Raw genomic sequence first — 27,859 nt, 5'->3', positions numbered from 1 at the left:
CTACCGTCTATCCGAGCCAGAAATATTCATAAATAATATGAAAATTGAACATACAGCAGAATACAAATATTTAGGCACCTACTTTACTGCAGATCGAAAGCAAAATAAAGAAATAAAAAAATTTAGCTTTGTTATTATTTTTTCTTTTTCTGCGAAAGCCGTTTTGAACGCTTTTCACTTTATTTATTTTTCTGTCTCTGAAAAGCGTGCAGGTGCAATAATTGTTGACTTTGTTTTGTTTCGTATCTGCACGTGTAGCGAATCATTATAGTCAGCATGGCGTCTAAAAGGGTGCACGAAGATGATAGTGATGAAAATGAAGATTCTGGTAAAAGCAAAAAAGACAATATACCACTCCACATTCAAAAACAAGAAAAGCGACTCATAATAGTATTAGAAAAAGCCAGCCTTGAAACGGTTAAGGTAAGTCTGTGGTTACCTTCGGTAAGATAACACTAGGTTTATCAGAATAAAACGTTTTAATTCTCAAAATTGACTATATTTTACAGTTTTGTGCTAAACTATACCACTTAAATATTACGGAAATATTGATACTTTCGTCATTTTTCGGGAACTTGGATTTAAAAGTTTTATTTATTTAATTATTTTTTTATTTATTCTTAATGTTTTTAGTTATGAATAAAATTCGAAATGGGAAAACAAACTTGTAAACTTAAACTTAAACTCAAAAGCCATATTTCCTTCATAGCATTATGAGGGAAATATGGCTTTTGATTTTTGTTCTTGATATATAATTCATTGTTGAAAAAATCAGCTGTTGTTTTCAACATAATACTGAGGTTGAGACACCTCAGCACTGTGTATCTTGCATCAGATATGTAGTCATTAGGGTTAATAGTCATGATACAATATTTAAAAGAAGGCATATTTGAAAATCTGTTGAGATTTTAGGCTCATTGCAGGGGCTTTCTCTGGTTCACACAATGTTATGTCTCTTCTTAAACTCAATCCATATCAGTGCACCTGCGATCTTCTTAAGGAAAGCAAAACCTTCCATGTTAACATTTTACCAAAGATTATAATAAGTAAAAATTATGGAAAAAATTGATTATAACTTATAAGATATTATCAGAGTTTGTCTGAAACATCTACAGAACTCTAAATATGCTTTTAAAAAAAAAAAAAAGCAGTTTCCTGAAAAATTGTATTTCATAGCTGATTGCTATTTCTGTTTCTTGGCAGTCAAGAAGGATTGATTGGTTTTCATTTATGGCTGAAACAACTCAGGAAAGAAACCCACCATAAGAACAAACACAAACAGACATAATGTTCTTGTGGTGGGTTTCTTTACAAACAAGAAAGTAGTTAACAGTGATTTATCATTATTCTATTATAGCTGCTGCTATTATTCTTTTGTCAGTGAAATTTGACTGACATTGTAAAATACAATAAATGTTCAACAAAGTTCTGAATCAGGTGATATGATATTAAACAAGTGTTTCGGTGTTTGTCAGATATTTGCTCATCAGATGTTATCTGCTATTATACTCCCTTCACATTTACTGTGGCACTGCAGAATCCTTTTGGCATTTGGCATTGCCAGTTTGATAGTCTGACTCAACATGTAGATCATGTGTCAATGACTTACTTTCCATAATAGGGCTACAGCTGAGTTGGATAATGGTAATCGCTACACGGTCATCTGTTGGACTTTGCAAAAATGTTTGATAGGATACTGCATGAAATTCTGATACATAAATTACCTCAAATAGGTATGAACATGAAGCTGTTGATGTGGATATGATATCAGATAGTAGTATATACAAGTGCATGGTCCTTTAGAAGGTCTGTGACTAGTGATGTGCTGCAGGGCTCTGTACTTAAGCCACTACTGTTTAATTTGTTTATTAATGATATAGGAAGTGATCTGAGGGAACAGTTGTTGCAGATGATGCAAAATCAGGTAGAACAATAGTCAGTAAAGATATTCCTGTTTTACAGGATGATTTAAATAGAATGGATGCAGATTTAATATGGTAAAGTTATGCATTTTGGAGTGAAAATATTACTAACTGTACTCCAGGAAATAGATGAAGCCAGGACTTTGGGGAGGCGGGATGTTGGTGGATAGGGACTGAAATTCAGAGGTCATATTGAAAAGGGGCTAAAACAGCTCATAGGATTACCTATGAGCTGTTATTGAAAAACACCTTGACATGCAGAAAGAAAAGTTATTATTCCACTTTATAAGGCTTTGATAAGGCCTCATCTGGATGTTGTGCACAGATCTAGTTGCCTTGGTTTCTTGGTGATGTGGATGAGGCAGAACAGATTTAAAGATAACTAAGATGGTGGCAGGATTCCATATAAGGAGAGATTGAAGATTTGTGGATTTACAGAAGCTTGTTGATTTGTGGATATGATAGAAAGACATAAGTTACTTAGATGGGGTTTATAGGATTAATGTAGACAAAATATTTAACTACATGAATAATGAGAAAAACTAGAGGTCATGCATGGAAATTGAGTGAGAGTGTGGTTAGTAAGGGATTGATGACAAATATTTTTTACTTAGAGTGGTGAATGAGTGGAATAGATTGCCAGTCAGTTGTGTGTTTTGTTGTTTAATTTATTTATTAATGATATAGGAAATGATCTGAGGGGACAGTTGTTGAAGATGATGCAAAATCAAGGTGATTTCAAGTTGAAATTATAGATATTGTACAGGTATTAATAATTGTTGATTAATGTTTTTGAAATGGACATCCCACAATGAGTCTAATATATATATAATCTTCTTCCTATCATGGAATATAGGCCATGTGGCCTGTTCCGGTCTCATGCCATCTCTTTCTTGGTCTTCCGATTCTTCTTTTTCCACTTATTTTGTATCTGTATAATATTTTTGGTAGTCTGCTGTTGTCCATTTGATTTAAATGTTCTAGCCATTTTTGTTTATACTGTCTTATGTAGTAATTAATTGGTTTGATTTTTAGGGATTGTAAGATTTCTTCATTTGTTTTGTGGTCCCACTTGGTATATCCAGCTGTTTTTCTGAGGAACTTCATTTCTGCTGTTTGAATTCGTTTTTCATCTTTCCTTTTCATGGTCCATGTTTCGCTTCCGTATAGTAGAGTTGGTTTTGACAAGGCATTATATAGTCTGATTCTAGTGTGTTTTTTACCAGGGATGGCTTAAATATACTATTTATTATGCCATTTACTTTGACAAAGTTTGATATTTTAGTGTCTATGTCTTTTTCTTCTTCGTATGATAGATCACATCCCAATCTGAAAGTATTGTATTATCTATCACTATTTTACTTCTTATTGGGTTTTCTCCTTTGAATGCCATTATTTTTGTTTTTTCTTTGGATATTGTCATATTATATTGCTTTGAGATATCATTTAATGATTTTAATGATCTTTGTAAGTCATCTTCTGATGTAGCTAATACTATTTGATCATCTGCAAATAGTAGTGTATCTATCTTCATTTGCGGGGTCATTTGTATACCAAATGGGTTATGCTGTTTCCAGATTGTTAATATTTCATTTATATATATATTGAAAAGCAGAGGTGAGAGGGTACATCCTTGTCATACTCCTCTTGATATATCTTTCCATTCTGAGGTGTGTTCTAATTTAACTGCTATTTTATTTCCTGTATATATTTCTTGAATAGATTGTAAAAGTTGGTTTGGTATGTTTAAATTGGTTAATATTTTAAACAATTTTTGTCGACTAATTTTGTCAAATGCTTTTTCATAATCGATAAACGCCACGTGTTTCTTTTTGAAATTCTCTTCTCTTTTCTATTAATAATTTTAAAGTAAAAATTGGATCTATGCAGGATCGGCCTTTTCGGAAGCCAATTTGTTCTTCTAGTAATTTGTTTTCTACAATGCTGCTTAGTTTCTCTTTTAATATTCTTGCATATATTTTATATCCTGTATTCAGCAGGCTAATTCCCCTATAATTATTGCAATTGTCTTTATTTCCTTTTTTATAGATTGGGATGATCAGTGCTTTTTTCCAAGAGTTAGGGGTTTTTCCGGACATCCAAACCATATTAAAAAATTTCAAAAGTCTTTCATTAAATTTTTCACCTGCATTTTTGTATAGTTCTATATTTATATTGTCTTCTCCTGGCGTTTTCCTATTTTTCATCTTCTTTATTATATTTTTCAGTTCTAACATTGTGATATTTTCTATTAGGTCATTCTTTGTCTTATAAAATTTTAATTCATTGTTCTCATCTGTCCAGAGATTTTGGAAATAGGTCACCCATTTTTCTAAATCTATTATTTGTATTTTTATCTTTTCTTTTATTTCTTTATTCATGTATTTTATTACTTTATAGGTTTTGGGTTGTGGCTTAAATAAATCCTTTTCTTGTTCTGTTACGAAATTGTTCCATCTTTCTCTGTTTTTTTACAAAAAACAACAACAAAAAAAAAAACATATATGTATAATAGTAGTAATAATAATAATAATTGTTATATGCATGCAAAAAAACTTATCTGTATTACCAAAATATCCTAAGTGAAAAACTTCAGTTTTAAAAACAGTTTACTAAGAAATTGCAATTCATAACAGATGACAGCCCTCTCTCTCACACAGGATGAAATGTCAGTTCAGAGGTGTTGGTAACGTTCTTCACTTGATGAAGTTGATGGACATACTGCGATTTGCCAAATGTTCAACAAGTTAAATGAATATGATAAAGAGCCAAGAGGCTATTTTTCCGGTGGCATAAATTAAGTTAAGGGGATAATAAATCCCTCATTATTTTAAAGCTGGATATGAAACTCAGAGATCAAAATCTAAGAGTTTCATGGCGAAGAACTATCGGTGAGTCCCGGTAGTTCTTCAGCATGAAACTCTTAGATTTCAATCTCCGAGTTTCGTATCCAGCTTTAAAATAATGAGGGATTTATTATCCCCTTAACTTAAGTTAGATGAATATCAGTTTCATCTGATGTTCTCTCATCATTAGTTTTCTACCACTGCAGTAATCTTTTTTCAGCTGCCACATGCTATTCCAGATCCGTTAATCTTACTTTATTCAGCATACGTAGGTTAGAAAGCTTGGGACCACAATCTTCCAGGCTTTCTAACCAATGTATTGCAATAACATTAGCAAAAAAAAATGTTTTTTATAGTGTGTGTATATGTATATATATATATATATATATACTGTGTGTATGTATATATAGTGTGTATGTGTGTGTATATATATATATATATATATATATATATATATCAGTGAAAAGCTAGGGCCATTAGAGTAACATTTCACTTCTTTCTTGTTTGGTGAGAAGAGATTTGTTCAGTTATGAAGAAACAACTTGTTGGCTTGAATCCCCCTCCCCCTATAGGATATTTTGATGGCATGTAGTAATATATAATTTATATATTCAAATTCATATTTTTTCATCATACTGATCTGAATTTAAAAACATCATCCATCTTCAGAGGAAAACCATTCTCTTCTTACTTCCTTGCTGAATATACCGACATTTAGCATCCATGGATGACTGTATTTTACTCACCTGCCCCCTACCATGCAGTGTACAGATTCAGTGGAGTATTAAACAGCAAAATTTTGCACTGAAAGTTCAAGAGGAACTTTTAGGAAGACCCAAGAAATATAGTTATGTATTGACAAGACTGTTTTACATTGCAATCAGTTTATTACATCACAATAAACTGAAAACGAAAAGTTATCAAAAAAGTATGCAAGTAGAGCTAGGAGGAAGAAGTATAATATGAACTTGCTTCTACATGGAGCTGATTTGCTATGCTTCTTATATTTCAAATACTTTTGACTGAAAGGAACCAAATATATATATATATATATATATATATATATATATATATATATATATAATTGTTTTTTTAGAAAAAAAATTTTTTTCTACTATTTTAGTCCAATTCTAAATTTGCATATTGTTTTCTTTCTGCTAACTACAAAAAAAAAAAAAAATAATAAAAGTGATGACATTTACTCATCCAGAACTTACATTTTTCTCTTCTTAGGTTGGAAAAAAATTTGAACTGCTGAATACAGATGATCACATGAATCAGATAAAGAAATATAATAAGGATCCATCACATTGTCGACCAGATATTACACATCAGGTAAATGCTTTTTTGTTTCTGCTTAATTTATTTATCTTGCTTTTTCTTATTTCATATATGATAAATAAATACAAGAGTAGAATAAATATTTACTCAAAATATGCATATAGAAAAAGGGTATGAATTTGAACAAAACTTTTGAATTTATATGGTCACTGGCTAATCTTATGAGTCTTTTAATAGCTTTTAATTTTTCAGGAAATGATACTGTATACTTGAATATCATCATTATCAAATTCCTGCCATGTACCCTCAAGGGGTGTACAGGATATGACAGTACTACATGAAAAAATTATATCATTACTAACTTCCTATCTACAATTTTCCTCCAAATCAATCTGTTACTTGTCAAGACTGAAACATTATCAGATCTTATATTTCTATCATCTAAGGCACTTTGTACTGTATCAATCCACCTATATCTTGTTCTTTCACTGGGTCGTTTTTCTGCCAACCTGGCAGAGAACACTTGTTTTGCTAATCTTTCCTCGCCCATTCTGTTTAAGTGACCATACCACCTGAGATTAGCTCTGCTAATGCATTCCTGGATGCTGACGATGTCAAGTTCTTTCCTAATATCCTCGTTTTTAATATGATATTGACATTGATGCAATCTGTTCACGCTTTTAATCTTTCTCAGGACTCTCATATCTGTGGTCTCTAGTCTTTGGTCAAGTGTTTTACTTCTGACCAAGCTCTCAGATCAATAAGTTAAAACTAGTTTCAACTTATATACAGCTAATTTAGTGTTCTGACTAATTTCTCTCTTATTCCATATGAATTTATTCAATTGGCTTCCTACCATACCAGCTTTGTTTGATTCTGTTTTCTATTTCCATATTTAATTTACCATCTTCACTAAAAATTGTCCACGTGGTTAGCCTAGTGGCTTTGTGCTTTGAAACCATATGCCCGGGGAAGGAGTGTCCTAGGTTCGATTCCCGTCGGAGACGTGAGGAGCTGAAGGATCTTCCTCAGCCATAGCCAAGTTAGCCGGTCTTGGGTGTGGGCAGTAGGGTTTTTTCCGCCAGTTTATCTGGTGTTTTTCATCCCGCAAGCAGGCAAACCGACCCCATGAACACACAGGGATACAGCCAAGACTACCTTGAGGTATAGGAGTGACCATTCTATCCTCTTTTTGAAATAATGAAACCTGTGGTGCGTTCATAATTAGAAGAAACACACGTATAAACCACAGTGAAAATTATTTAATTGTAAATATTTCATCCTAAGTATCTTAGGACATCATCAGTACAGTATTTAAACAAAAATTAGGAATAACATACAGTTAGGGTGCATGATTACAATAGAATCTCATGAAAACATGCATAACGTGCTAAAGTAGTACAAAAAAAAAAAAAAACGTTAATTATTTAACACAGTTTTGTATGATAATTTCCCATACTTTAGGAATAGTATGGGAAATTATCATTCTTACGTTCTTACTATTCCTAAAGTATAGGAAATTATCATACAAAACTGTGTTAAATAATTAACGTTTTTTTTTTTTTTTTTTTTTTTTTTTTTTTTTTTTTTTTACTACTTTAGCACGTTTTCATGAGATTCTATTGTAATCATGCGCCTGAACTGTATGTTATTCCTAATTTTTGTTTAAATACTGTACTGTTCATGTCCTAAGATACTTAGGATGAAATGTTTATTTACAATTAAATAAGTTTTACTGTGGTTTATATGTCTTTTTCTTCTAATCATTCTGTCCTCATATTTCGGTTATGAAATCCAAGCATGCTTGGAAGGTTGTGGGCCTTAAAGGCAGCCATTGGGATGGGATGGACTAAAATTTTTGTGCCTAAGTAGCTGAAATGTTTTACTTGTTCCACAGGTTTCCAATTCACAACACAGTTGACATTTTCAACAATTCTACCTATTTTCATTGTCTTTGTCTTTTTAGTGCTGACCTTCATACTATATCTATTACAACAGTTATTCAATTTAGTCAGGGAATCTTGCAAACTTATAGCAGATTTATTTAGAAGTAGAGCATAGTCTGCATAAAGCAAAGAGCTGACATTAACATCTCCAATTCTGATATGTTTAATACGACTTTCCTTCATAATGTGATCCATATAGATAATGAATAACAGAGGGGATAATGTACATTCTTGTCTCACACCAGGTTTAACATTAAACCATCTTCCTGTACTTCCTTCAATTTTAACTGCTGACTTGCAACTCAAATAAAGATTAAGTATTGCTTGATATAATGCCCCATTGACACCATATAACTGCAGCGTATTGAATAGCTTCTCTCTCTTGGCACCTTGTCATATGCCTTTTCCAAATCGACAAAACTTAAATACAGATCTTTGTTATATTCCCATGCTTTCTTGACTATTTGTCGTAAAGTGAAGATCTAATCCTGACAGCCTCTATTTGGCCTGAATCCAGCTTGTTCTTCACCAAGCTTTTCTTCACAATTCTTCTCAACCGTTTCTCAAGTATACTGCATAGATCTTGCCAGGAACACTCAGTAGGGAAATACCTCTGTAATTCTCACATGCAGTTTTATTTCCCTTTTTATATATGGGTACTATGAGAGCTCTACTCCAATCATCGGAAATTCGTCCCTCTGTCCAGGCTTTCTGAACAATGCAGTGCAGCCACTGTAAGACTCTTATACCACCATACTTCAGCATTTCTGGTCGAATATTCATCTACTCCTGCTGCCTTTCCACATTTCAAGCCTTTGATGGCTTTTTCTACTTTAAGTATGGATATGTATTCTTGACTGCATGCCTGGTCAGTGTTTTTTACCACTGTGCTGTCATCACTGCTTGTTTCATTTAGCAGTTTTTCAAAGTAATTACTCCATACTTCAAGGCTATCTTTTTCTCCCGTTTTCATGTCACCTTTATCATCTCTAATACCTTTTACAGCACTCTTTCATCCATTCCTAAGCTTCCACAAGAACCTCCAGAATATTTTGCCACCTTCTTCATATTTATTTTCTATATTCTTGCCAAAATCCTCCCATGACTTTTGTTTAGCTAGTTTTACACAGTGTTTAGCATTCTTGCATTTGTCTCTATATTCTCTAAGAGCACAAGCTGACTTATTTGCCAGGAACTTTTGATATGCTTTCTTCTTTTCCTTCACTGCCTCTTTAACTTCCTGTGTCCACCAGGGAGTTCTGATTTTTTTATCCTTACAGACAACCTCACCACATGCCTCTTTGGCAGAATCAATCAATGTTTTCTTCAGAGTTTGCCACTGAATCTCCAAGGTTTGATTCCTGTTCTCAAACTCTTTCATTTTTTCTTCAATAATCTTTGTGTGTTTTAGTCTACAGTTCACGTCTGAGAGCTGCTCAACTTTTATTCGCTTTAAAACTTTCTTACATGCGATTCTTTTCAATATGAAATTCAATTTTATCCTGCTCAAGACTAAATAGTGATCACTTCCGATTTCCAGTCCTCTGTACACTCTGGTGTCCTGCACCAGGGAGAAAACATCACTATCAACAATAACATAGTCAGTGAAACTCTTCTTATTACGCCTCTTCTCTCCATGTAAATTTGTGCACATTTTTATGTTGGAACATGGTGTTAGTAATAACCAGTCCATGTCCTGAGCAGAAATCTAACAGATATTTGCCATTATTATTAGCTTTGCTCTTTTCTCCAAATTTTCCCAAAATATTTTTGTATATCTCACAATCATTTCCTACTCTGCTATTTAGATCCCCAACAAGGACCAACTTTTCCTTTTTCATTGTGTCAGTTGCTTTTTCTAAAGCGTCAAAAAATTCCTCCACTTCTACCTTAGTAGAACCTTCTGTGGGACCATAGGCACAAATAAGTCTCATTGTCCAGTTCCCCATTCTCATATTTGTCCACATTACTTTACTTGAGACTGACTGCCATTCAAGGAGATTAGCCTCATATTTTGTGTTGAATATGAATACTATGGCTACTCCTTCTTTTCTTTGATTGTCATTGCCTGAATATAACATTTTGTATTTATTGTTCAGAAAGATCTCATCAGATTTTGTCATTTTTGCTTCAGTCTCCCCTGTTATGTCGATCTGGTACTTATCTAATACATCAGCTAGCTCCATTTCTTTGCCATTCAGGCTTCTTACGTTGATAGTACCGATCTTTAACTCTGGTGATGTTGAGTTGGGGTTTGTTTTCAGATTTGTTCCAGTAGCTGACTTTTCGCTGTTCGCCCTGGTTCCCTGGCGAAAACAACGGGGGCCTTGTTTAACCGGGCGATGCCCCAGCCGGCATGAAATTTTGTCATGTACATCATTTTTTATTTTGGTTTAACCAATAAGAATACAATTTGGTCGGCTAAATCCCAAATTTCCAGCCCATCCTCGTTCGTTCGGTATCCAAATAGATACCCAACAGGGTGCACCACAAGAAGGTGAGGATTGGACATTAGGTCAGAAGCCCTGGTTGGTTCTCCGCATTCCTTTAAAGGCTATGTGGAGGTCTCCTCTCAGTTATACAGCTTTGACCCTTAAGCACCCCGTTTTCCAGATCGACAAAACTTAAATATATGTCTTAGTTATATTCCCATGCTTGCTCAACTATTTGTCGTAAAGTGAAGATCTAATCCTGACAGCCTCTATTTGGCCTGAATCCAGCTTGTTCTTCACCAAGCTTTTCTTCCACAATTCTTCTCAACCGTTTCTCAAGTATACTTACATAGATCTTGCCAGGAACACTCAGTAGGGAAATACCGCTGTAATTCTCACGTTCAGTTTTATTTCCCTTTTTATATATGGGTACTGTTAGATCCTAAATGAAGGAATCTTGGAAAGAAATCATTCATTTAGGGTCTAACATATAAAAATTGCAAACATAGAGAAATACCTGCACATCAGTTGTAATTAAAAGTGAAACTTCCTCACTTTATGTAAAAAAAAATTGTATTCTTTATTTAAGCACCATATATTTAAACTATTGTGATTAATTTGAGATTTCATTTTTGTATGTCTTAAAAAAGAGGGATTATGTGAATTAAATTTAAGCCTTACTTAAGCTATGTAAAATCTCTTGTGAGTCATCGTAAGGCTGTTAAGTATTAATTCCTGGAAGGCCTAAAGCTACACGCGTACAGCGTAACGCTAGCGAGTATAGCTTATTCGGAAAATCACGTAACCATGTATTCCATGAATCCGAGTATATCAGCATCGTAGAAATGAAGGATAAGCCAAAGGGTGAAATTAGTAACGATCATGTGCAAAAAAAAGGGGCTGGAAAAGAGGGCACTCTATAGGAGAATAAAAGGGGGTTGAGCCTGGAACACAAGGCTTTTCTTGATCTCTTGTCGTATCATTTTTCCTGTTGGGTGGTTCGGAAGTTGGCGGGCAGTTTCGTGTAAGGGGTGGGTGAAGTCTGTGATGTCTGGCAGTGAGCGTCCGTAAAGAAATGCAGCTAGAGTCTATGCAAAGCTGAAGGTAAAAAATTGCAGTCCTAGCAGAATCAAGCCGTCGCTGAAAAGCCCCATCGTGTTGTTCCTGAAACGCAAAGATTTTGAGTCCGTTTCCAGCAGAAAGAATGAAGATAGCATAACCCCTACGTTGGCATATAGATAGCCAAATAGATGAGAAATATCTAGACAACATGGTGCAGAATGACGTGGAAACAAGTCGGTAAGATGCTATTGCTCTAATTTTGTGTGAATGTACGTTAGAAGAAAGAAGATTGTTTATGATTGTGAAATTAAGAACTTTATAGTAAGGAACTCTGTGGACAGTCAATATTTAGAAAGTTAACCTGATTTGTGAGTAAGAAGAATTGTTTAGGAGAGATCTTTTGTAACTTGTATGTGATAGGATTAACTTGATGCGATATGAAAGGTAGAATTTAGTAACATTAGAATGGTTGATAGTTTGTTCTTATGAGAAATACTACTGAAAGGAATATGCTTAACTTAACATCATTTACTTTTTATCTCAATGTGTAATTACTGTGTTTAGCGTGTCTTATAAGTTTTAACTAGTTTTGAATGTGTTAATCTCTTAGTTCGAGTTTATTTAGTATTGAGCATAATTAAATGTATGAGTTTGTAATGTGTATTAGATATTCCAATAAACATGTCATATTTTCCTGAACCTGAGTAATGCTTACGATTCCAAATTACCACTTATAAAAATAGAACCTATTTTGGCGGGAAGGATTTAGTGAGTGAATATAAATATAGATTTAGGTCACGACTGCAATAATCTAGATCTATGCAGCAGTTAAAATAAGATATTGTGTAGGTAATTTTCAGACTCTAGTATTGTATCCCTGAGCAAGGATCTTTTCTGCTATAGGATACTGGCTGGCACAGCAAAATATAAATTCACCAGTATCCGAAGAGGAAACAATCCTAGATATAAAAATAAGATTAAAGAGTCCTAAATAAGAATAAATCAAATAAAACGACTTTATAACAGTACTATTAGAGTTCTAGTCCAATCATCAGAAATTTGTCCCTCTTTCCAGGCCTTCTGAACTATGCAATGCAGCCACTGTAAGACTTTTGTACCACCATACTTCAGCATTTCTTGTCGAATATCATTTACTCCTGCTGCCTTTCCACATTTCAAGCCTTTGATGGCTTTTTCTACTTTAAGTATGGATATGTATTCCTGCTGTATGCCTGTTGAGTGTTTTTTAACACTGTGCTATCACTGCTTGTTTCATTTAGCAATTTTTCGAAGTAATTACTCCATACTTCAAGGATATTTTTTTCTCCTGTTTTCATGTCACCTTTATCATTTCTAACTCCTTTTCTAAGCTTCTTCAACAACCTCCAGAATATCTTACTACCTTCTTGATATTTATTTTCTATGTTCTTGCCAAAGTCCTCCCATGACCTTTGTTTGAATATTATTATGAATATTAATTATAAAAAACTTTAATTAATACCCTCCTATATTTTGACAGTGTTACATTGCTATCATCAGAGATCACAAAAAACTGATATATGCACACGACCACCAACACTGAGCAAATGAGGCTAAATAAAGGCAACAAAAGTTGGGCGTAGAGTCCTAAACAGTGCCCCCCCCATAGTTGGCTGAATTGGGTTGTTTTGATCATTGGGTTGACAATCTTAAAATGAAAACTTCCCAAATATTTGGAGAAGTCTCATGCACCCAAATTTTTTGAAATTTGGAAAGTTTTTCAGAGCTGAGGTAGATTCAATGAATAGTCTTTCATACTTGTATTTGATAACATTTATTCAGGCAATGACAGTAATAGAGTGGCCTTTTTTTCCAGCACATCCTGTGGCCTAGAGTCCTGCAACTGGGTGTAGTCCTTGCATTCAGATATCCTGATATTGGCTATACTGCCTGTTTGGCTGCAGTAGGACAATTTGCAACTACAGGGGACCTAATATACTCTTGGTAGGTCTAGGGCATGAATTGGCAAATTTTTAGGCCATTGATCCCTTTATGGAATCCTTGGTCACTCATCGACCCCCCCCTTCATGTTAAATAAATGTTATCAATAATATTGGTGTTTATTGACCCCCCCCCCAGACCAGTGTTTCCCCAACGTGTTTTTTGGATCATGCCCCACCTCAACACTGATAGTTGATAGTTATCAGTATATGAGGTGACGAATGCAACATATTTTCTAATAGCCCCCAAAATAGTAAAATTGCTCCCCCCCCCATGGGGCATATGCCCCACATTAAGAAACACTACCCTAGACATTTATTGATCCCTTGGATAGCCACATCAGCCACCAGGGATTGATATCGACTACTTTGCCAACCCTTGGTCTAGGGGATGAGGCTGGTCTTTTGTGGAGCAGATAGTAGAAGCCAATATCTTGTGTGGTCTGTAACTGGTTGTAAAGTCATATGTCTATAGGATTTTTGTTAATTTTTTTGGATGTGCCCTGGATACATATAATGGTGATAAATATTGAGTAATTTCTGCTTTGAGGAAAGGGGAGAGGATTGTGCTTATATGGTTTTAATATTTTAAAGGAATGTGGAGAACTGACCAGGGCTTCTGACCTAATGTCCAATCCTCACCTTCTCGTGGTGCACCCTATTGGGTATCTACCTGGATACTGAACAAACAAGGATGGGCTGGCAATTTGGGATTTAGCCGACCAAATTGTATTCTTATTGGCTTAAACCAATATAGAAAATGATGGTACAACATGACAAAATTTCATGCCGGCTGGGGCATCGCCCGGTTAACAAGGCACCCGTTGTTTTCGCCAGGGAACCAGGGTGAACATCGAAAAGTCAGCTACTGGAACAAATCTGAAAGCACAACCCAACAACCCAACTCAACATCACCGGAGTTAAAGATCAGTACTATCAACATAAGAAGCCTGAATGGCAAAGAAATGGAGCTAGATGAAGAATTAGATAAGTACCAGATCGACATAATAGGGGGTGACTGAAACAAAAAAAGACAAAAATTGGTGAGATCTTTCTGAGCGATAAATACAAAATGTTATATTCAGGAAATGACAATCAAGGAAAAGAAGGAGTAGCCCAGGTATTCAACACAAAATACGAGGCTAATCTTCTTGAATGGCAGGCAGTCTCAAGTAGAGTGATGTGAGCAAATATCAGAATGGGGAATTGGACAATGAGACTTATTTGGTGCCTATGCATTAGCAGAGCTAATCTCAGGTGGTATGGTCACTTAAATAGAATGGGCAAGGAAAGATTAGCAAAACAAGTGTTCTCTGCAAGTTTGGCAGGAATACGACCAAGATATAGCTGGATTGATATGGTACAGTGTGCCTTAGATGATTGAAATATAAGTTCTGATAATGATAATATTGGAGTCTTGATAAGTAACAGACTGATTTGGAGGAAAATTGTAGATAGGAAGTTAGTAATGATGTAAATTTTTCTTGTAGCACTATCATATCCTGTACACCCCTTGAGGGTACATGTCAGGAATTTGATGATGATGGTTTTAATATTTTTTGGGGGGTTGTGGCCATTTGCTAAGAAAGTGTTTAGGATATGGTGAAGTTCACTAGTTAGAGCACTGTTATCTGAACTGATTAATTTTTCACTTTTATATAGGGTTTTTATAATCCTATATTGTTGGGGAGGGGGGTTAACTGCTGGTGAATGTATCTACCTGTATGTGTAGGTTTTCTGAAAACAGAGAATGCCAGGGATCCAACAACAAATTTGGGAAGCGTTTATTTTAAGATCAATTTAATCTACTAGAGGGCACTGTTTAGGACTCTAGGTTTGACTACTGTTGCCTTTATTCAGCCGCATTTGCTCAGTGTTGCTGCCTGTATCACATATCATTGTTCTTTGTGATCCCTGATGATGCTAACATTACCAAAATTTAATATTCTAGTATATATTGTCATTTCCTGAAAAATTAAAAGTTATGTATATACTCTTATACATACCAACGTACATATGTCTTATACATATTGGTATAAGCTTATCTACTAGAGTCTTCTAATATTTGATTTATGCTCGATTACCACAGGAAAGGAGAAGATCAGGCATTTTGTATAATGTTAAATTATTTTTGGTTAGTTATTCATGCACACACACACACACACATGAGATAGTAAGAATTTTGACTTATTTTTGGGATATGTTTGCATTGATTGGAAGTTTGATAAGACTCCATTGGTATCTCAGAAGATTGACTAAGTCTGGTTCTACTGCTGGGCAAGGAACTAGAGATTTTATTTTTATTTCCATAACACATAAATTCTACCTGTTTCTGCAAAGATATAATTAATCCTCTATATGAAACAGTACTTAAAGGTCTTTTATTGACTATTGTATACAAGTTTTTTGTCATTTAAGAAAGGATATTGATATTCTTGAAGTGCACACGCAAATAACCATTGATATCTGGTGACTAGCTATCACCTGAGGAAATACTTGGATCTTAATGGTTACAAATTATATTCAAAGCAAATTAAAGATTAGAAGTTTAGAAAGAGATTTTAAGGTAATGAATAAGTTAAATTATTTGATATTTTCCCATATACTCCATGCTAGGGTGTATGAACTTAAACTAATAAAGAGTCCTTGTAGGGTATACCTGAAGTGTCTTTTTTTGTGGTAATCATTGAAAGAGTTGACAATCATCCACATAACTTCTGGAAAGTATAGCCCAAAAGAATTACTTGTAGGACCAACATGGACATTTTGTTCTTAAATAGTTTGCTTTTGGAGTGCTTAAGGGTCTTAACTGAGAGGAGACCACCACATAGCCTTTAAAGGAATGCAGAAAACCAACCAGGGCTTCTGACCTAATGTCCCATCCTCACCTTCAGGTGATGGACCCTGATGGGTATCTACCTGGATACTGAACGAACGAGGATGTGCTGGCAAATTGGGATTTAGCCGACCAAATTGTATTCTTATTGGCTTAAACCAATATACAAAATGATGGTAAAACATGACAAAATTTCATGCCGGCTGGGGCATCGCCCAGTTAAACAATGCCCAGGGAATCAGGGCGAACATCGAAAAGTCAGTTACTGAAACAATCTGAAAGAACACCCCCAACTCAACATCACTAGAGTTAAAGATTGGTACTATCAACATAAGAAGCCTGAATGGCAAAGAAATGGAGGAGCTAGCTGAGGAATTAGATAAGTACCAGATTGACATAATAGGGGTGACTGAAACAAAAACAGACAAAACTGGTGAGATCTTTCAGAGCAATAAATACAAAATGTTATATTCAGGCAATGACAATCAAGAAAAAGAAGGAGTAGTAGCCATAGTATTCAACACTAAATATGAAACTAGTTTTCTTGAATGGCAGGCAGTCTCAAGTAGAGTGATGTTGGCAAATATCAGAATGGGGAATTGGACAACGAGAATTATTTGTGCCTATGGTCCCACAGAAGGCTCTACTAAGGTAGAAGTGAAGGAATTTTTTGAGGCTCTAGATAAAGCTATTGACACAATGAAAAAGGTAAAGTTGGTCCTTGTTGGGGATCTAAAAAGCAGAGTAGGAAGTGATTGTCAGACATACAAAAATATTTTGGGAAAATTTGGAGAAAAGAGCAAAGCTTATAATAATGGCAAATACCTGTTGGATTTCTGCTCGGGACATGGACTGGTTATTACTAACACCATGTTCCATCATAAAAATGTGCACAAATTCACATGAAGAGAAGAGGCAAGGAATAAGAAAAGTCTCATTGACAATGATATTGTTGATAGTGATGTTTTCTCCCTGGTGCAGGACACTAGAGTGTACAGAGGATTTGAAATTGGAAGTGATCACTATTTAGTCTTCAGCAGGATAAAATTGAATTTCATATTGAAAAGAATGATATGTAAGAAAGTTTTAAAGCGAATAAAAGTTGAGCAGCTTTCAGACGTGAACTGTATACTAAAATACACAAACATTATTGAAGAAAAAATGAAAGAGTTTGAGAACAGAAATCAAACCTTGGAGATTCAGTGGCAAACGTTGAAGAAAACCCTCATTGATTCTGCCAGAGAAGAATGTGGTGAGGTTGTCTGCAAGGATAGAAAAATCAGAACTCCATGGTGGACACAGGAAGTTAAAGAGGCAGTGAAGGAAAAGAAGAAAGCATATCAAAATTTCCTGGCAAATAAATCAGCTTGTGCTCTTACAGAATACAGAGACAAATATAAGAAAGCTAAACAAAAGTCCTGGGAGATTTTGGCAAGAACATAGAAAATAAATATCAAGACATTGGTAAGATATTCTGGAGGTTGTTGAAGAAGCTTAGAAATGGAAGAAAGAGAGCTGTAAAAGGAGTTAGAAATGATAAAGGTGACATCAAAACGGGAGAAAAAGATATCCTTGAAGTATGAAGTAATTACTTCGAAAAATTGCTAAATGAAACAAGCAGTGATAACACAGTGGTAAAAATCACTCAACAGGCATACAGTCAGGAATACATATCCATACTTAAAGTAGAAAAAGCCATCAAAGGCTTGAAATGTGGATGAGATATTCGACCAGAAATGCTGAAGTATGGTAGTACAAAAGTCTTACAGTGGCTGCACTGCATAGTTCAGAAGGCCTGGACAAAGGGACGAATTTCTGATGATTGGATTAGAGCTCTAATAGTACCCATATATAAAAAGGGAAATAAAACTGAATGTGAGAATTACAGAGGTTTTCCCTACTGAGTGTTCCGAGCAAGAATTCTGCCAGTATACTTGAGAAACGGTTGAGAAGAATTGTGGAAGAAAAGCTTGGTGAAGAACCAGCTCGATTCAGACCAAATAGAGGCTGTCAGGATCTGATCTTCACTTTATGACAAATAGTTGAGAAAGCATGGGAATATAACAAAGATCTGTATTTAAGTTTTGTCAATCTGGAAGAGGCATATGACAAGGTGCTAAGAGAGAAGCAATTCCATACACTACAGTTATATGGTGTCGGTGTGTCATTATATCAAGCAATACTTAATCTTTATTTGAGTTGCAAGTCAGCAGTTAAAATTGAAGGAAGTACAGGAAGATGGTTTAATGTTAAATCTGGTGTGGGACAAGGATGTACATTATACCCTTTGTTATTCATTATCTATATGGATCACATTATGAAGGAAAGTGGTATTAAATGTGATATCAGAATTGGAGATGTTAAAATCAGCTCTTTGCTTTATCCAGACGATGTTATACTTCTAAATAAATCCGCTACAAGTTTGCAAGATTCCCTGACTAAATTGAATAACTGTTGTAATAGATATGGTATGAAGGTCAGCAATAAAAAGGCAAAGACAATGAAAATAGGTAGAATCATTAAAAATGTCAACTGTGTTTTGAACAGAGAACCTGTGGAACAAGTAAAACATTTTCACCTGCTTAGGCATGATTTTTAGTGACGATGTTAAATTAAATATGGAAATAGACAACAGAATCATCAAAGCTGGTATGGTAGGAAGTCAAATGAATAAATTCATATGGAATAAGATGGGAATTAGTCAGAACACTATATTAGTTGTATACGAGACAGTGTTCAAACCAGTTTTAACCTATGGATCTGAGAGCTGGGTCAGAAATAAAACACTTGACCAAAGACTAGAGACCGCAGATATGAGAGTCCTGAGAAAGATAACAGGCGTGAACAGATGGCATCGATGACAATATCATATTAAAAATGAGGATATTAGGAAAGAACATGACATTGTCAGCATCTAGGAATGCGTTAGCAGAGCTAATCTCAGGTGTTGTGGTCACTTGAACAGAATGGGCGAGGAAAGATTAGCAAAACAGGTGTTCTCTGCGAGGTTGGCAGGAAAATGACCCAGAGGAAGACCAAGATATAGGTGGATTGATCTGTACCGAGTGCCTTAGACGATAGAAATATAAGATCTGATAATGTTGGAGTCTTGATAAGTAACAGACTGATTTGGAGGAAAATTGTAGATAGGAAGTTAGTAATTATGTAAATTTTTCATGTAGTACTATCATATCCTGTACACCCCTTGTGATGGTACATGTCAGGAATTTGATGATGATGAGTGTCTGCTTTCATCCTAATTGTCAGTGCATGTAAGTTTAGCCTCCTTCTATCAGATTTAATATTAAAATTGCATGACTGTAAAGCAATAGTTTCTCAGACTTCAATATATCCAACTCTTGTAATAATAATGATATGTAGCCTTCCTCATCAAGGGAGGCTGTGTATCATTCACACTATTTGCACTCACAACCAGTAAAGGCAAGCCATTCTGGTCACGCACCACTTTATGAGAGAAACGTCTACCTCTCACTCTCTTTCTTGACAGCATTCATTCTCAACTTTCGTGGATGCTCTCTCATCCTCTCCACATTCTTCATAAAACGAACTGGTATTATGATATAAATCTTTGAAAAGTTGGTTGGTCTCGATCATATCCCCCTCCCCTTTTTTCCTATCTGCTAGCATTTGCAGTTCACAATTTTTCAGTCTCTCCTCTTAAACATACATTCCACTCTCACATATATACTCTATATACTTTGTACTCTCTCAACTGTCTGCATCACTTTGGAAACAATTGGACAAGATCTGTGCGCATTAGTCTATATGAGGTCATATCAAGGCCTTGTAAGGATAATGAAGTCATTTTGCCTCTTCACATGTCAATATTTGTTTAAGCATTGCAATTATCCTCTGAGTTCTGTTCTGATTTTTGCTATATGATCCTTTCGCCTCTCTATCTACTGTCCACAATCTCTAGCCTGGTCAGTTTTCTTCCAGCATAATCCTGCTAATAAAATAGAGCATTAGATATCTCATTACACCCAAGTTATAAGTTTACTAAGTTTCTCTCTTTCTCTTCATATCGATCCCATACATGAGAAGTCGAGGGACGTATAAGCATATTAGCACCACATGTACGATGCAGATGAGAACTGAGATAGAAATTGCAGGTTCTAGTTGTTCTGGAATACTTGACAAGGTAAGCTCTTCCAGAGGACTGATTTTGAGCTTCTTCTGTAAATACTGCATGTCAGTTGCATTCTTGATTTCCTTGCCTACCTTTGCATCATCAGCAAGTAAAAATCAAATCCTTTCCCTACATCGTTAAAGATTGAATAGCAATGGACCAAGAACTGATCTCTAGGATATACCATTGATCTTAAATGTTATAGACTCACATCCTCCATATACCACATTTTGATATCTGTCACTCAGCCATCCCCATATCCTCCAACTTTATGCAATAGCCTTCACTGCTGAATCCTGTCAAAAGCTTTTGCAAATTCTAAAAGTATCATGGTGTATTATCCATTGCCTTGTCCAACTCATTCATGATCCTATTATAAAATGTTAGTAAGTTGCTCAAACATGATCTTCCCTTAGTGAATCCATGTTGCTTATTGCAAATTATAGATTTACTGTCAATCCATTTTTGTATGCCATCTCTTACCAACTTTTCCAAAATCTTCATTACACTCTGGTGATACTAATCAATCAGTACTTAGACATGTCAGCATTTGCACCACCGTCTACAATTTGATAATCATATATTCTTACCACTCCTGTGGGATCTTCCCTGTTTCGAGACTGAAATTATACAGCCAGGTCAAAGGAACAGTCAGTTCGGCTGAATGCTCTTTTAGCATCTGTGCTGATATCTCATAAGTTCCTATTGCCAAATTCATATTCAGTTTATGCAACAGCTGTGTTACCTCCTCTTTGCAGACTTGAGTGTCTTTCTCCAGTGCATTGAGTTCTACTGTATGTTGCATATACCAGATTAATAGTATTTTTCCAAATAGGGAATCATTAGTTGAACAATCTCTGTGTTGACTGGTTATTCTTTCATGTTCATTCTTTATTTTACTTGCAACATATTATTTTAAGTTGTCTTTAGCTTGCCAGTTTCTTTCCATACTCACACTAGCTTTCCATACAAAATTTGTAAGTCTTCTGGTCTGAGCTTTATTATTTTCATAACTGACATCACCCTTATGTATGCAGTTTTACTTCCACATCATCTTTTTCATAAAAACCTCTTATTTAATAAAATTGCACATCCATTTTTGCTCCCACCCTGTTTAATCTTCAGATGTCAGGGATGCATTCCAATATTGCATCATTGATGCGTTTTTGTAAATATTCCCATATATTTAAAACATTTTTACATTTCTTTACGGGAAGCATTTGCAAAGTTGACAATCCTTCCTTTCTTAAAAATCAATATATTAGGAATGTTATCCTTTTCATAACTGTTAATAAATAAGATTTCTCGCTATATCAAATTTATTTTTGTTTATTATATGTTATTTTCATTCCATTATTAATTTTTTTATTCATAATTTTCATATTAATATCAGTCTATATAATATTAAAATTAATAAATTTTTTAAATCCCCCTTCCATTTTTATTAGGCAGTTTACTGCATTAGTATACTCAGTATGTTGTGCCACCATTTTCTATTGTGGTTTAAGCCAATAAGAATACAATTTGTTCACCTAAATTTCAAATTGCTAGCCCATCCTTGTTTGTTCTGTATCCATATAGATACCTAACAGGATGCACCATGAGAAGGTGAGGATTGGACATTAGGTCAGAAGCCCTGGTCGGTTCTCTGCATTCCTTTAAAGGCTATGTGGAGGTCTCCTCTCAGTTATACAGCTTTGATCTGGAAAAGGCATATGACATGGTGCCAAGAGAAAAGCTATTCAAAATGTTACAGCTGTATGGTGTCAAGGGGCATTATATCAAGCAATATTTAGTCTTTATTTGAGTTATAAGTCAGCAGTTAGAATTGAAGGAAGTACAGGAAGATGGTTTAATTTTGAATCTTGTCAGACAAGGATGTACATTATCCCGTCTGTTATTCATTATCTATATAGATTACAATATGAAGGAAAATGGTATTAAACCTGATATCAGAATTAGAGATGTTAATCTCAGCTCTTTACTTTACACAGATGATGTTTTAAATAAATCCAGTATAGGTGTGCAAGATTCCCTGACTAAACTGAATAACTATTGTAATAGATATGGTATGAAGGTCAGCAACAAAAAGACAAAAACAATGAAAATAGGCAGAAGCATCGAAAATATCAACTGCATTGTGAAATGGAGAACCCATCTTCTTCTCTTCTTCAATCTTCTGGTTCTGTCCACTGCTGGACAAAGGTTTCTCCCATGGTTTCCAGGCCACTCGGTTTTCTGCCTCTCCCATCCATCTCACTCTTGCAGTTTGTTCCAGTTCATCCCTCCACCTTCTTCTCGGTCTTCCTCTTTGCTCCTTGCTCCACCCATTAGTCTCCACTCTTTTGTTTTTCTAGTCCATCTCCCATCACTGCTCTGGTAATATGGCCAGCCCATCTTCATTTAGCCTGTTTAATTGTTTAATGTATTTTATAATATCCATGACACCTGTTTGAGATCTTATCCATGTATTTGTCTTCTACCTCTTAATGTTATTTTTAGCATATTTCTCTCCATGCAATGGTGTGTTGCTCTCAGCTTTTTGTTTAAGACTTCTGTTAAAGTCCATTTTCTCCTCCATATTTTAGGACAGGAAGTATGCACCGGACAAAAACTTTCCTTTTTAGACTCATAGGGATGTCACTTAATATGTCTCTCATTTTCCCATAAGCCATCCATCCAAGGTGAAGTCTTCATTCACTCTTTTCTTTGGCAATCCTCAAACGATAATAATTGGCCCAAATATACATATGAAGTAACTTGTTCTATTTATGAAATAGAACAAGTTTTCAACTTTGACAGATCTATGGTTTATGTATTTATTCATCATTATTTTTGTTTTTTCTCTATTTATTTTTAATCCAATTACTCTGGAGGCTTAATTTAGCCGATTTAGCCTTTCTTCCAGATATTCAAGATTATCTGCAAATTTCAGATAATGCAGCCTTTCTTCATTTATGTTTATTCCTTTTCTTTCCCCAACCAAGGCTTCTAAAGACTTCCTCTAGAGCAGCTGTAAATAATTTGGGAGATATGGAGTCACCTTGTGGAATGCCTTTTTGTATTGGAAACTTTTCACTGTTTTTATACAATTTAATTACATTAGTTTATTATTGTAAATATGTTTTAGTGTTTCAATATATGGTTTCTCAGTTCCCTGGGTTTCAGTGCTTTTAGTGTTGCATATGTTTTAACTGAATCAAGTACTTCTTTCGTAGTCTATATAGGCTAGACATAAAGTTTATTGTATTCAATTGATTTTTCAATGAGCTGTCTTAATGTGTGAATATGGTCCAAAGTATTGTAGTTCTTTCTAAATCCAGCTTGTTCACAGGATTGTTCCTCTAGTTTAGATTTCATTCTACTATGTATAATTTTTTTGAAGACTTTATATATGGTGGGGAGTGGGGAGAGTCTATAGTTTTTAATTTCTTCCTTATTGCCCTTTTTAAAAATTAATATTAGAAGTGAATTGTTCCAATTTTTTGGAAGTTTTCTCTGTTTTAGGCATTTATTAAAGAGTTTAGTCAGCTGTTTGATGACAGGGCTTCCTCCCAGTTTTAAGAAGTCTACCATAATTCAATCTTCTCCTGGGGCCTTTCCATTCTTCATTTCCATTTCATCTTGTAAGATCTTAGGGGCATCATGTTCTTCCTCACTCGAGATATGCATAGATGATTCTTGGATGTCTTGGTCTTTGTCTTCATAGAGTTCAGTTTAAAATTCTTGAATTCTTTTGATTATTGCATCTCTATTTTTTATAAGTTTACCATTTTTTCCTCTTACAGCAGCTATTTCCTTTGTTCCAACTGATGATTTAGGACCTTCATATTACTATTGTTTTCTATTGTTTCTTTAATTTTCCTAGTATTATATGATCTAATTTCATGTTTCATCCTTTTACATTATAGTTTTACAAATTTCTGCACATTCTATTTTATTGGTGTCATTCAAATCTCTTTTCATATCTCTTTTCTTCATCAGATCTAAGGCTTCATGTCTTAGTTTTTCCTCTCTTTGGTGCCTTTTTACACCTCTATTTGTAGTGAACAAATTAAGATGGATTTTGTTAAGATTTCATTAGTATCATCGATGGTAGTAGCTGTGTTTAACTTTTTTTATTTCATTTTTGAGTGATTCTCTCTAACAGCTTTTATTGTGGTACAGGTTTTGTAGATTCACTAAATTGGACTTTTTTCTTATGAGCTTATCCTGTTCCCATTTTTTGTTGATCCATACTTTTGCCCTTACTAGTCTGTAGTCATCTCCTGTATTGAATCAATTAAGCACTTCAGTATTATTTATTATATATCTTCTGTTGGAGAGGATGAAGTCTATTTCATTGTAAGTTTGTCCATTTGGACTTCTCCAAGTCCATTTTCCATTGATTTTCTTCTTGTAAAAGTTGTTCATAATAAAGAGGTTATTTTCTCATCGAATTTAATAAGTCTTTCTCCTCTTTCATTCCTCTGTCCAAATCCAAAATTATCGATTGAGTTCAGATGGTCAACTCTGCTTCCACTCTTGGCATTAAAGTCACCCATTATAATTATGTAGAATTCTTTAGAATTATTTAATGTGGAGTCTAATGTTTCATAGAAATCTTCTATCTCTTCATCTGGATGGTCCGTAGTTGGGTTGTATATTTGTATAATTTTCAGTTGGTATCTATTTATTTATGAAGAGACTTAGTTCAGCTATTCTTGATGTTATTTTATTAACAAACAGGACATTGTCCTTGATTGTTTTATTTATTAGGAGTCCTACACCACTAGTTGAGTTTCTGTCACGTTCACAGTGGTAGAGTAGATATCCATCTTTTAATCGCATGAGAGTTTCTTCTTTCCTTCTTATCTCTGAAAGGACCACATCTCATTTTATATGGTCCAATTCCTTCATCAGTTCTTCCAATCTATCATCATCATCCCGTAGAGATCTGCAGTTATATGTTCTTACTAATATCCCTCTATCATTGTGCACTGTAGTGGTCTCATTGTAGCTAGTGGAGACTGTAACATATTTTTTGACCTAGCCCCTCTGCATAAGTCCAGGATGCATCCCTTTTTTATACTGGGTGACGAATGAGCCAGTTTGTAATTTTCCTACTCGATTCATCATTTGCATTGTCCTCATGGGGAGGTATTTGGCCTTATAGCACCAGATGGGTTGATGCCTCACAATAGTGCATAAGATGAAATGACACAGCAGAATAGGAAAGATTCACCCCTAGACTCGAACACTCTAATAGTATTGGGAGTAAGGAGCAAGAAAACAAGAAAGAAGCAAGGTAATATAACAGATGTATATTACATGAAGTAAGGCATGGTCCAGCATCAGGTACCTCGGGTTTGCCACGCCCATACTCACTAAAGTGAGCCCCTGAGGAGAACCTATAGAACAAGAAAGACATTTCAGCTACTTAGGCACGACTTTTAGTGAAGATGATAAAATAAATATGGAAATAGACAACAGAATCAACAAAGCTGGTATGGTAGGGAGTCAACTAAATAAATTTATACGGAATAAGAGAAAAATTAGTCAAAACACTAAATCAGTTGTATACAAGACAGTGTTCAAACCAGTTTTAACTTTTGAATCTGAGAGCTGAGTTAGAAATAAAACACTTGACCAAAGACTAGAAACCACAGATATGAGAGTCCTGAGAAATATTAGAGGCATGAACGATGGCATCAATGTCCATATCATATTAAAAATGAGGATATTAGGCAAGAACTTGACATTGTTAGCAGAGCTAATCTCAGGTGATATAGTCACTTAAACAGATTGGGAGAGGAAAGATTAGCAAAACAGGTGTTCTCTGCCAGGTTGTCAGGAAAAAGATCCAGAGGAAGACCAAGATATAGTTGGATTGATACAGTAAAAATTGCTTTAGAAGACAGAAACATAAGATCTGATAATGTGGGAGTCTTTACAGATAACAGATTGATTTGGAGGAAAATTGTTGACAGGAAGTTAGTAATGATGTAAGTTTTTCATATAGTACTATCATAATATCCTGTACACCTCCTTGAGTGTACATGTCAGGAATTTGATGATGAAGATTGTTGAACAACTGCTGCTTTTTTTTTAACAAATCCAACAGAAAGTGGAGGAATGGTGGATGTCAATTCACTGAAGGTCCATGGGAAGTACCTGTAGAGAAAAGATTGCCAAAACAGTATCTGTAAGATAATAGTTGAAGTGAGTTAGTGAGTGGGGAGATTGTCTATCAGCCATATTGCTCTCCTGATAGCATCAGGAATTTTTGGGGAGGTTTTAAGTGCAGCATCCGAAATGTGAGCAGTAGTCTAAGGATGGGTGTACTTGGGATTTGTGCAGCATTTGGAACATTTTTTTTGGAAGTTGAAGAAGCTATTGATGTGTTTATGCCAGGAGAAGCTGGAATTATGTCATTTGACAAAGTGAGACCTGATCCTTACTAGTAATTTGTGTTATTACTAGTGGTAAGAGTAGGTGTGCTGAGATTTCTATTCTGAAAAAAGAAAGGGGGAAAAAAAGGCAAGATTTCGTTTAAGGGCACTGGTTGCTGATAAAAAGTTGGGATGTTTGAGTACTGCATACTTTGTCAAATGGGTAGGATAAATGAAGTATACTGTCATCAGCAGTGCTGTGGATGGGATTATTGGTAATTAAGAGTAGGTTATTTATGTATAAAAGACAAAAAGGGTAGGCAATAGAACAGAGCCCTGAGATTGTCTTGCATTTGTGGAGAAACTGAGACAGGAAGTCATAGAATATGCCATAATGATTTTATTTCCATTCTAGAATAGGTTGGATATATGCATGTTTCCACACATTTGGATAAATGTCAGCTGAGTATAAAAGATTGTAGAGATGATAAAGGGCAGGTGTTAGTTCTGGAGCACAATGTAAGTGTACTAGTAGTTACAGGAAGTATATGATGATTTGCCTAAGTCATCTATACAGGAATTGAAGAGAAGAACGATGCTAGGAAATCGGGTTTTATCTTTGTGTGCTTTTACAGCGGTGCCATCTAGATGTTAGAAAGATGATCAGAAGTTGTATCCAATGACCTTTGAAAAAAACACAAGTTCTCTTTTGACAGGAGATAAATTTCCTGCTGTCAGTCCTTACAAAGTTGGATTTTGATATGCTGCTAATTGTCATGCTTCATCACAGCCTGGTTTGGTACACCTATTTTTTAAACTGTGACTTGAAAAGTAAATGAGAATTTTTCAGTAGAATGGGAAATGAAGACCTTCAGGCAATAGAGGATATAATTTCTTTGACTTGCTCAGAGCAGATACTTGCATCAGAATAGTAGAAGCAGCAGTCTGACCATGGTAAGGAAATGTAGAAGTTCCATAGGTCATCATCATCCCACTTAATAGTGTCAAAATACATGAGGCTGAGGGGGGGGGGG

The 27,859-nt window shown here is 35.0% G+C and overlaps 1 protein-coding gene across 1 annotated transcript in view; it reads left to right on the top strand.

Moving 5' to 3' along the window:
- The first annotated feature begins 248 nt into the window (after positions 1-248).
- Positions 249-27,859, top strand: part of LOC150109959 (ribosomal RNA small subunit methyltransferase NEP1) — a 76,591-nt gene continuing 48,980 nt past the window's right edge. The window contains exons 1-2 of the mRNA XM_090416068.1: positions 249-423; positions 6,002-6,103. Of these exons, the coding sequence (XP_090272194.1) occupies positions 277-423; positions 6,002-6,103 (249 nt within the window). The 5' untranslated portion in view covers positions 249-276. The remainder of the gene's footprint in view (positions 424-6,001; positions 6,104-27,859) is intronic.

This window comes from Typopeltis vanoorti, chromosome 1, assembly GCF_054136105.1.
Source record: "Typopeltis vanoorti isolate ZY-2024b chromosome 1, IOZ_Tvanoo_1.0, whole genome shotgun sequence".
Classification (NCBI taxonomy): Eukaryota; Metazoa; Arthropoda; class Arachnida; order Uropygi; family Thelyphonidae; genus Typopeltis; species Typopeltis vanoorti.
The sequence above is the reverse complement of the archived record's forward strand: the minus strand, read 5'-3'. Positions and strand labels throughout refer to the sequence as shown.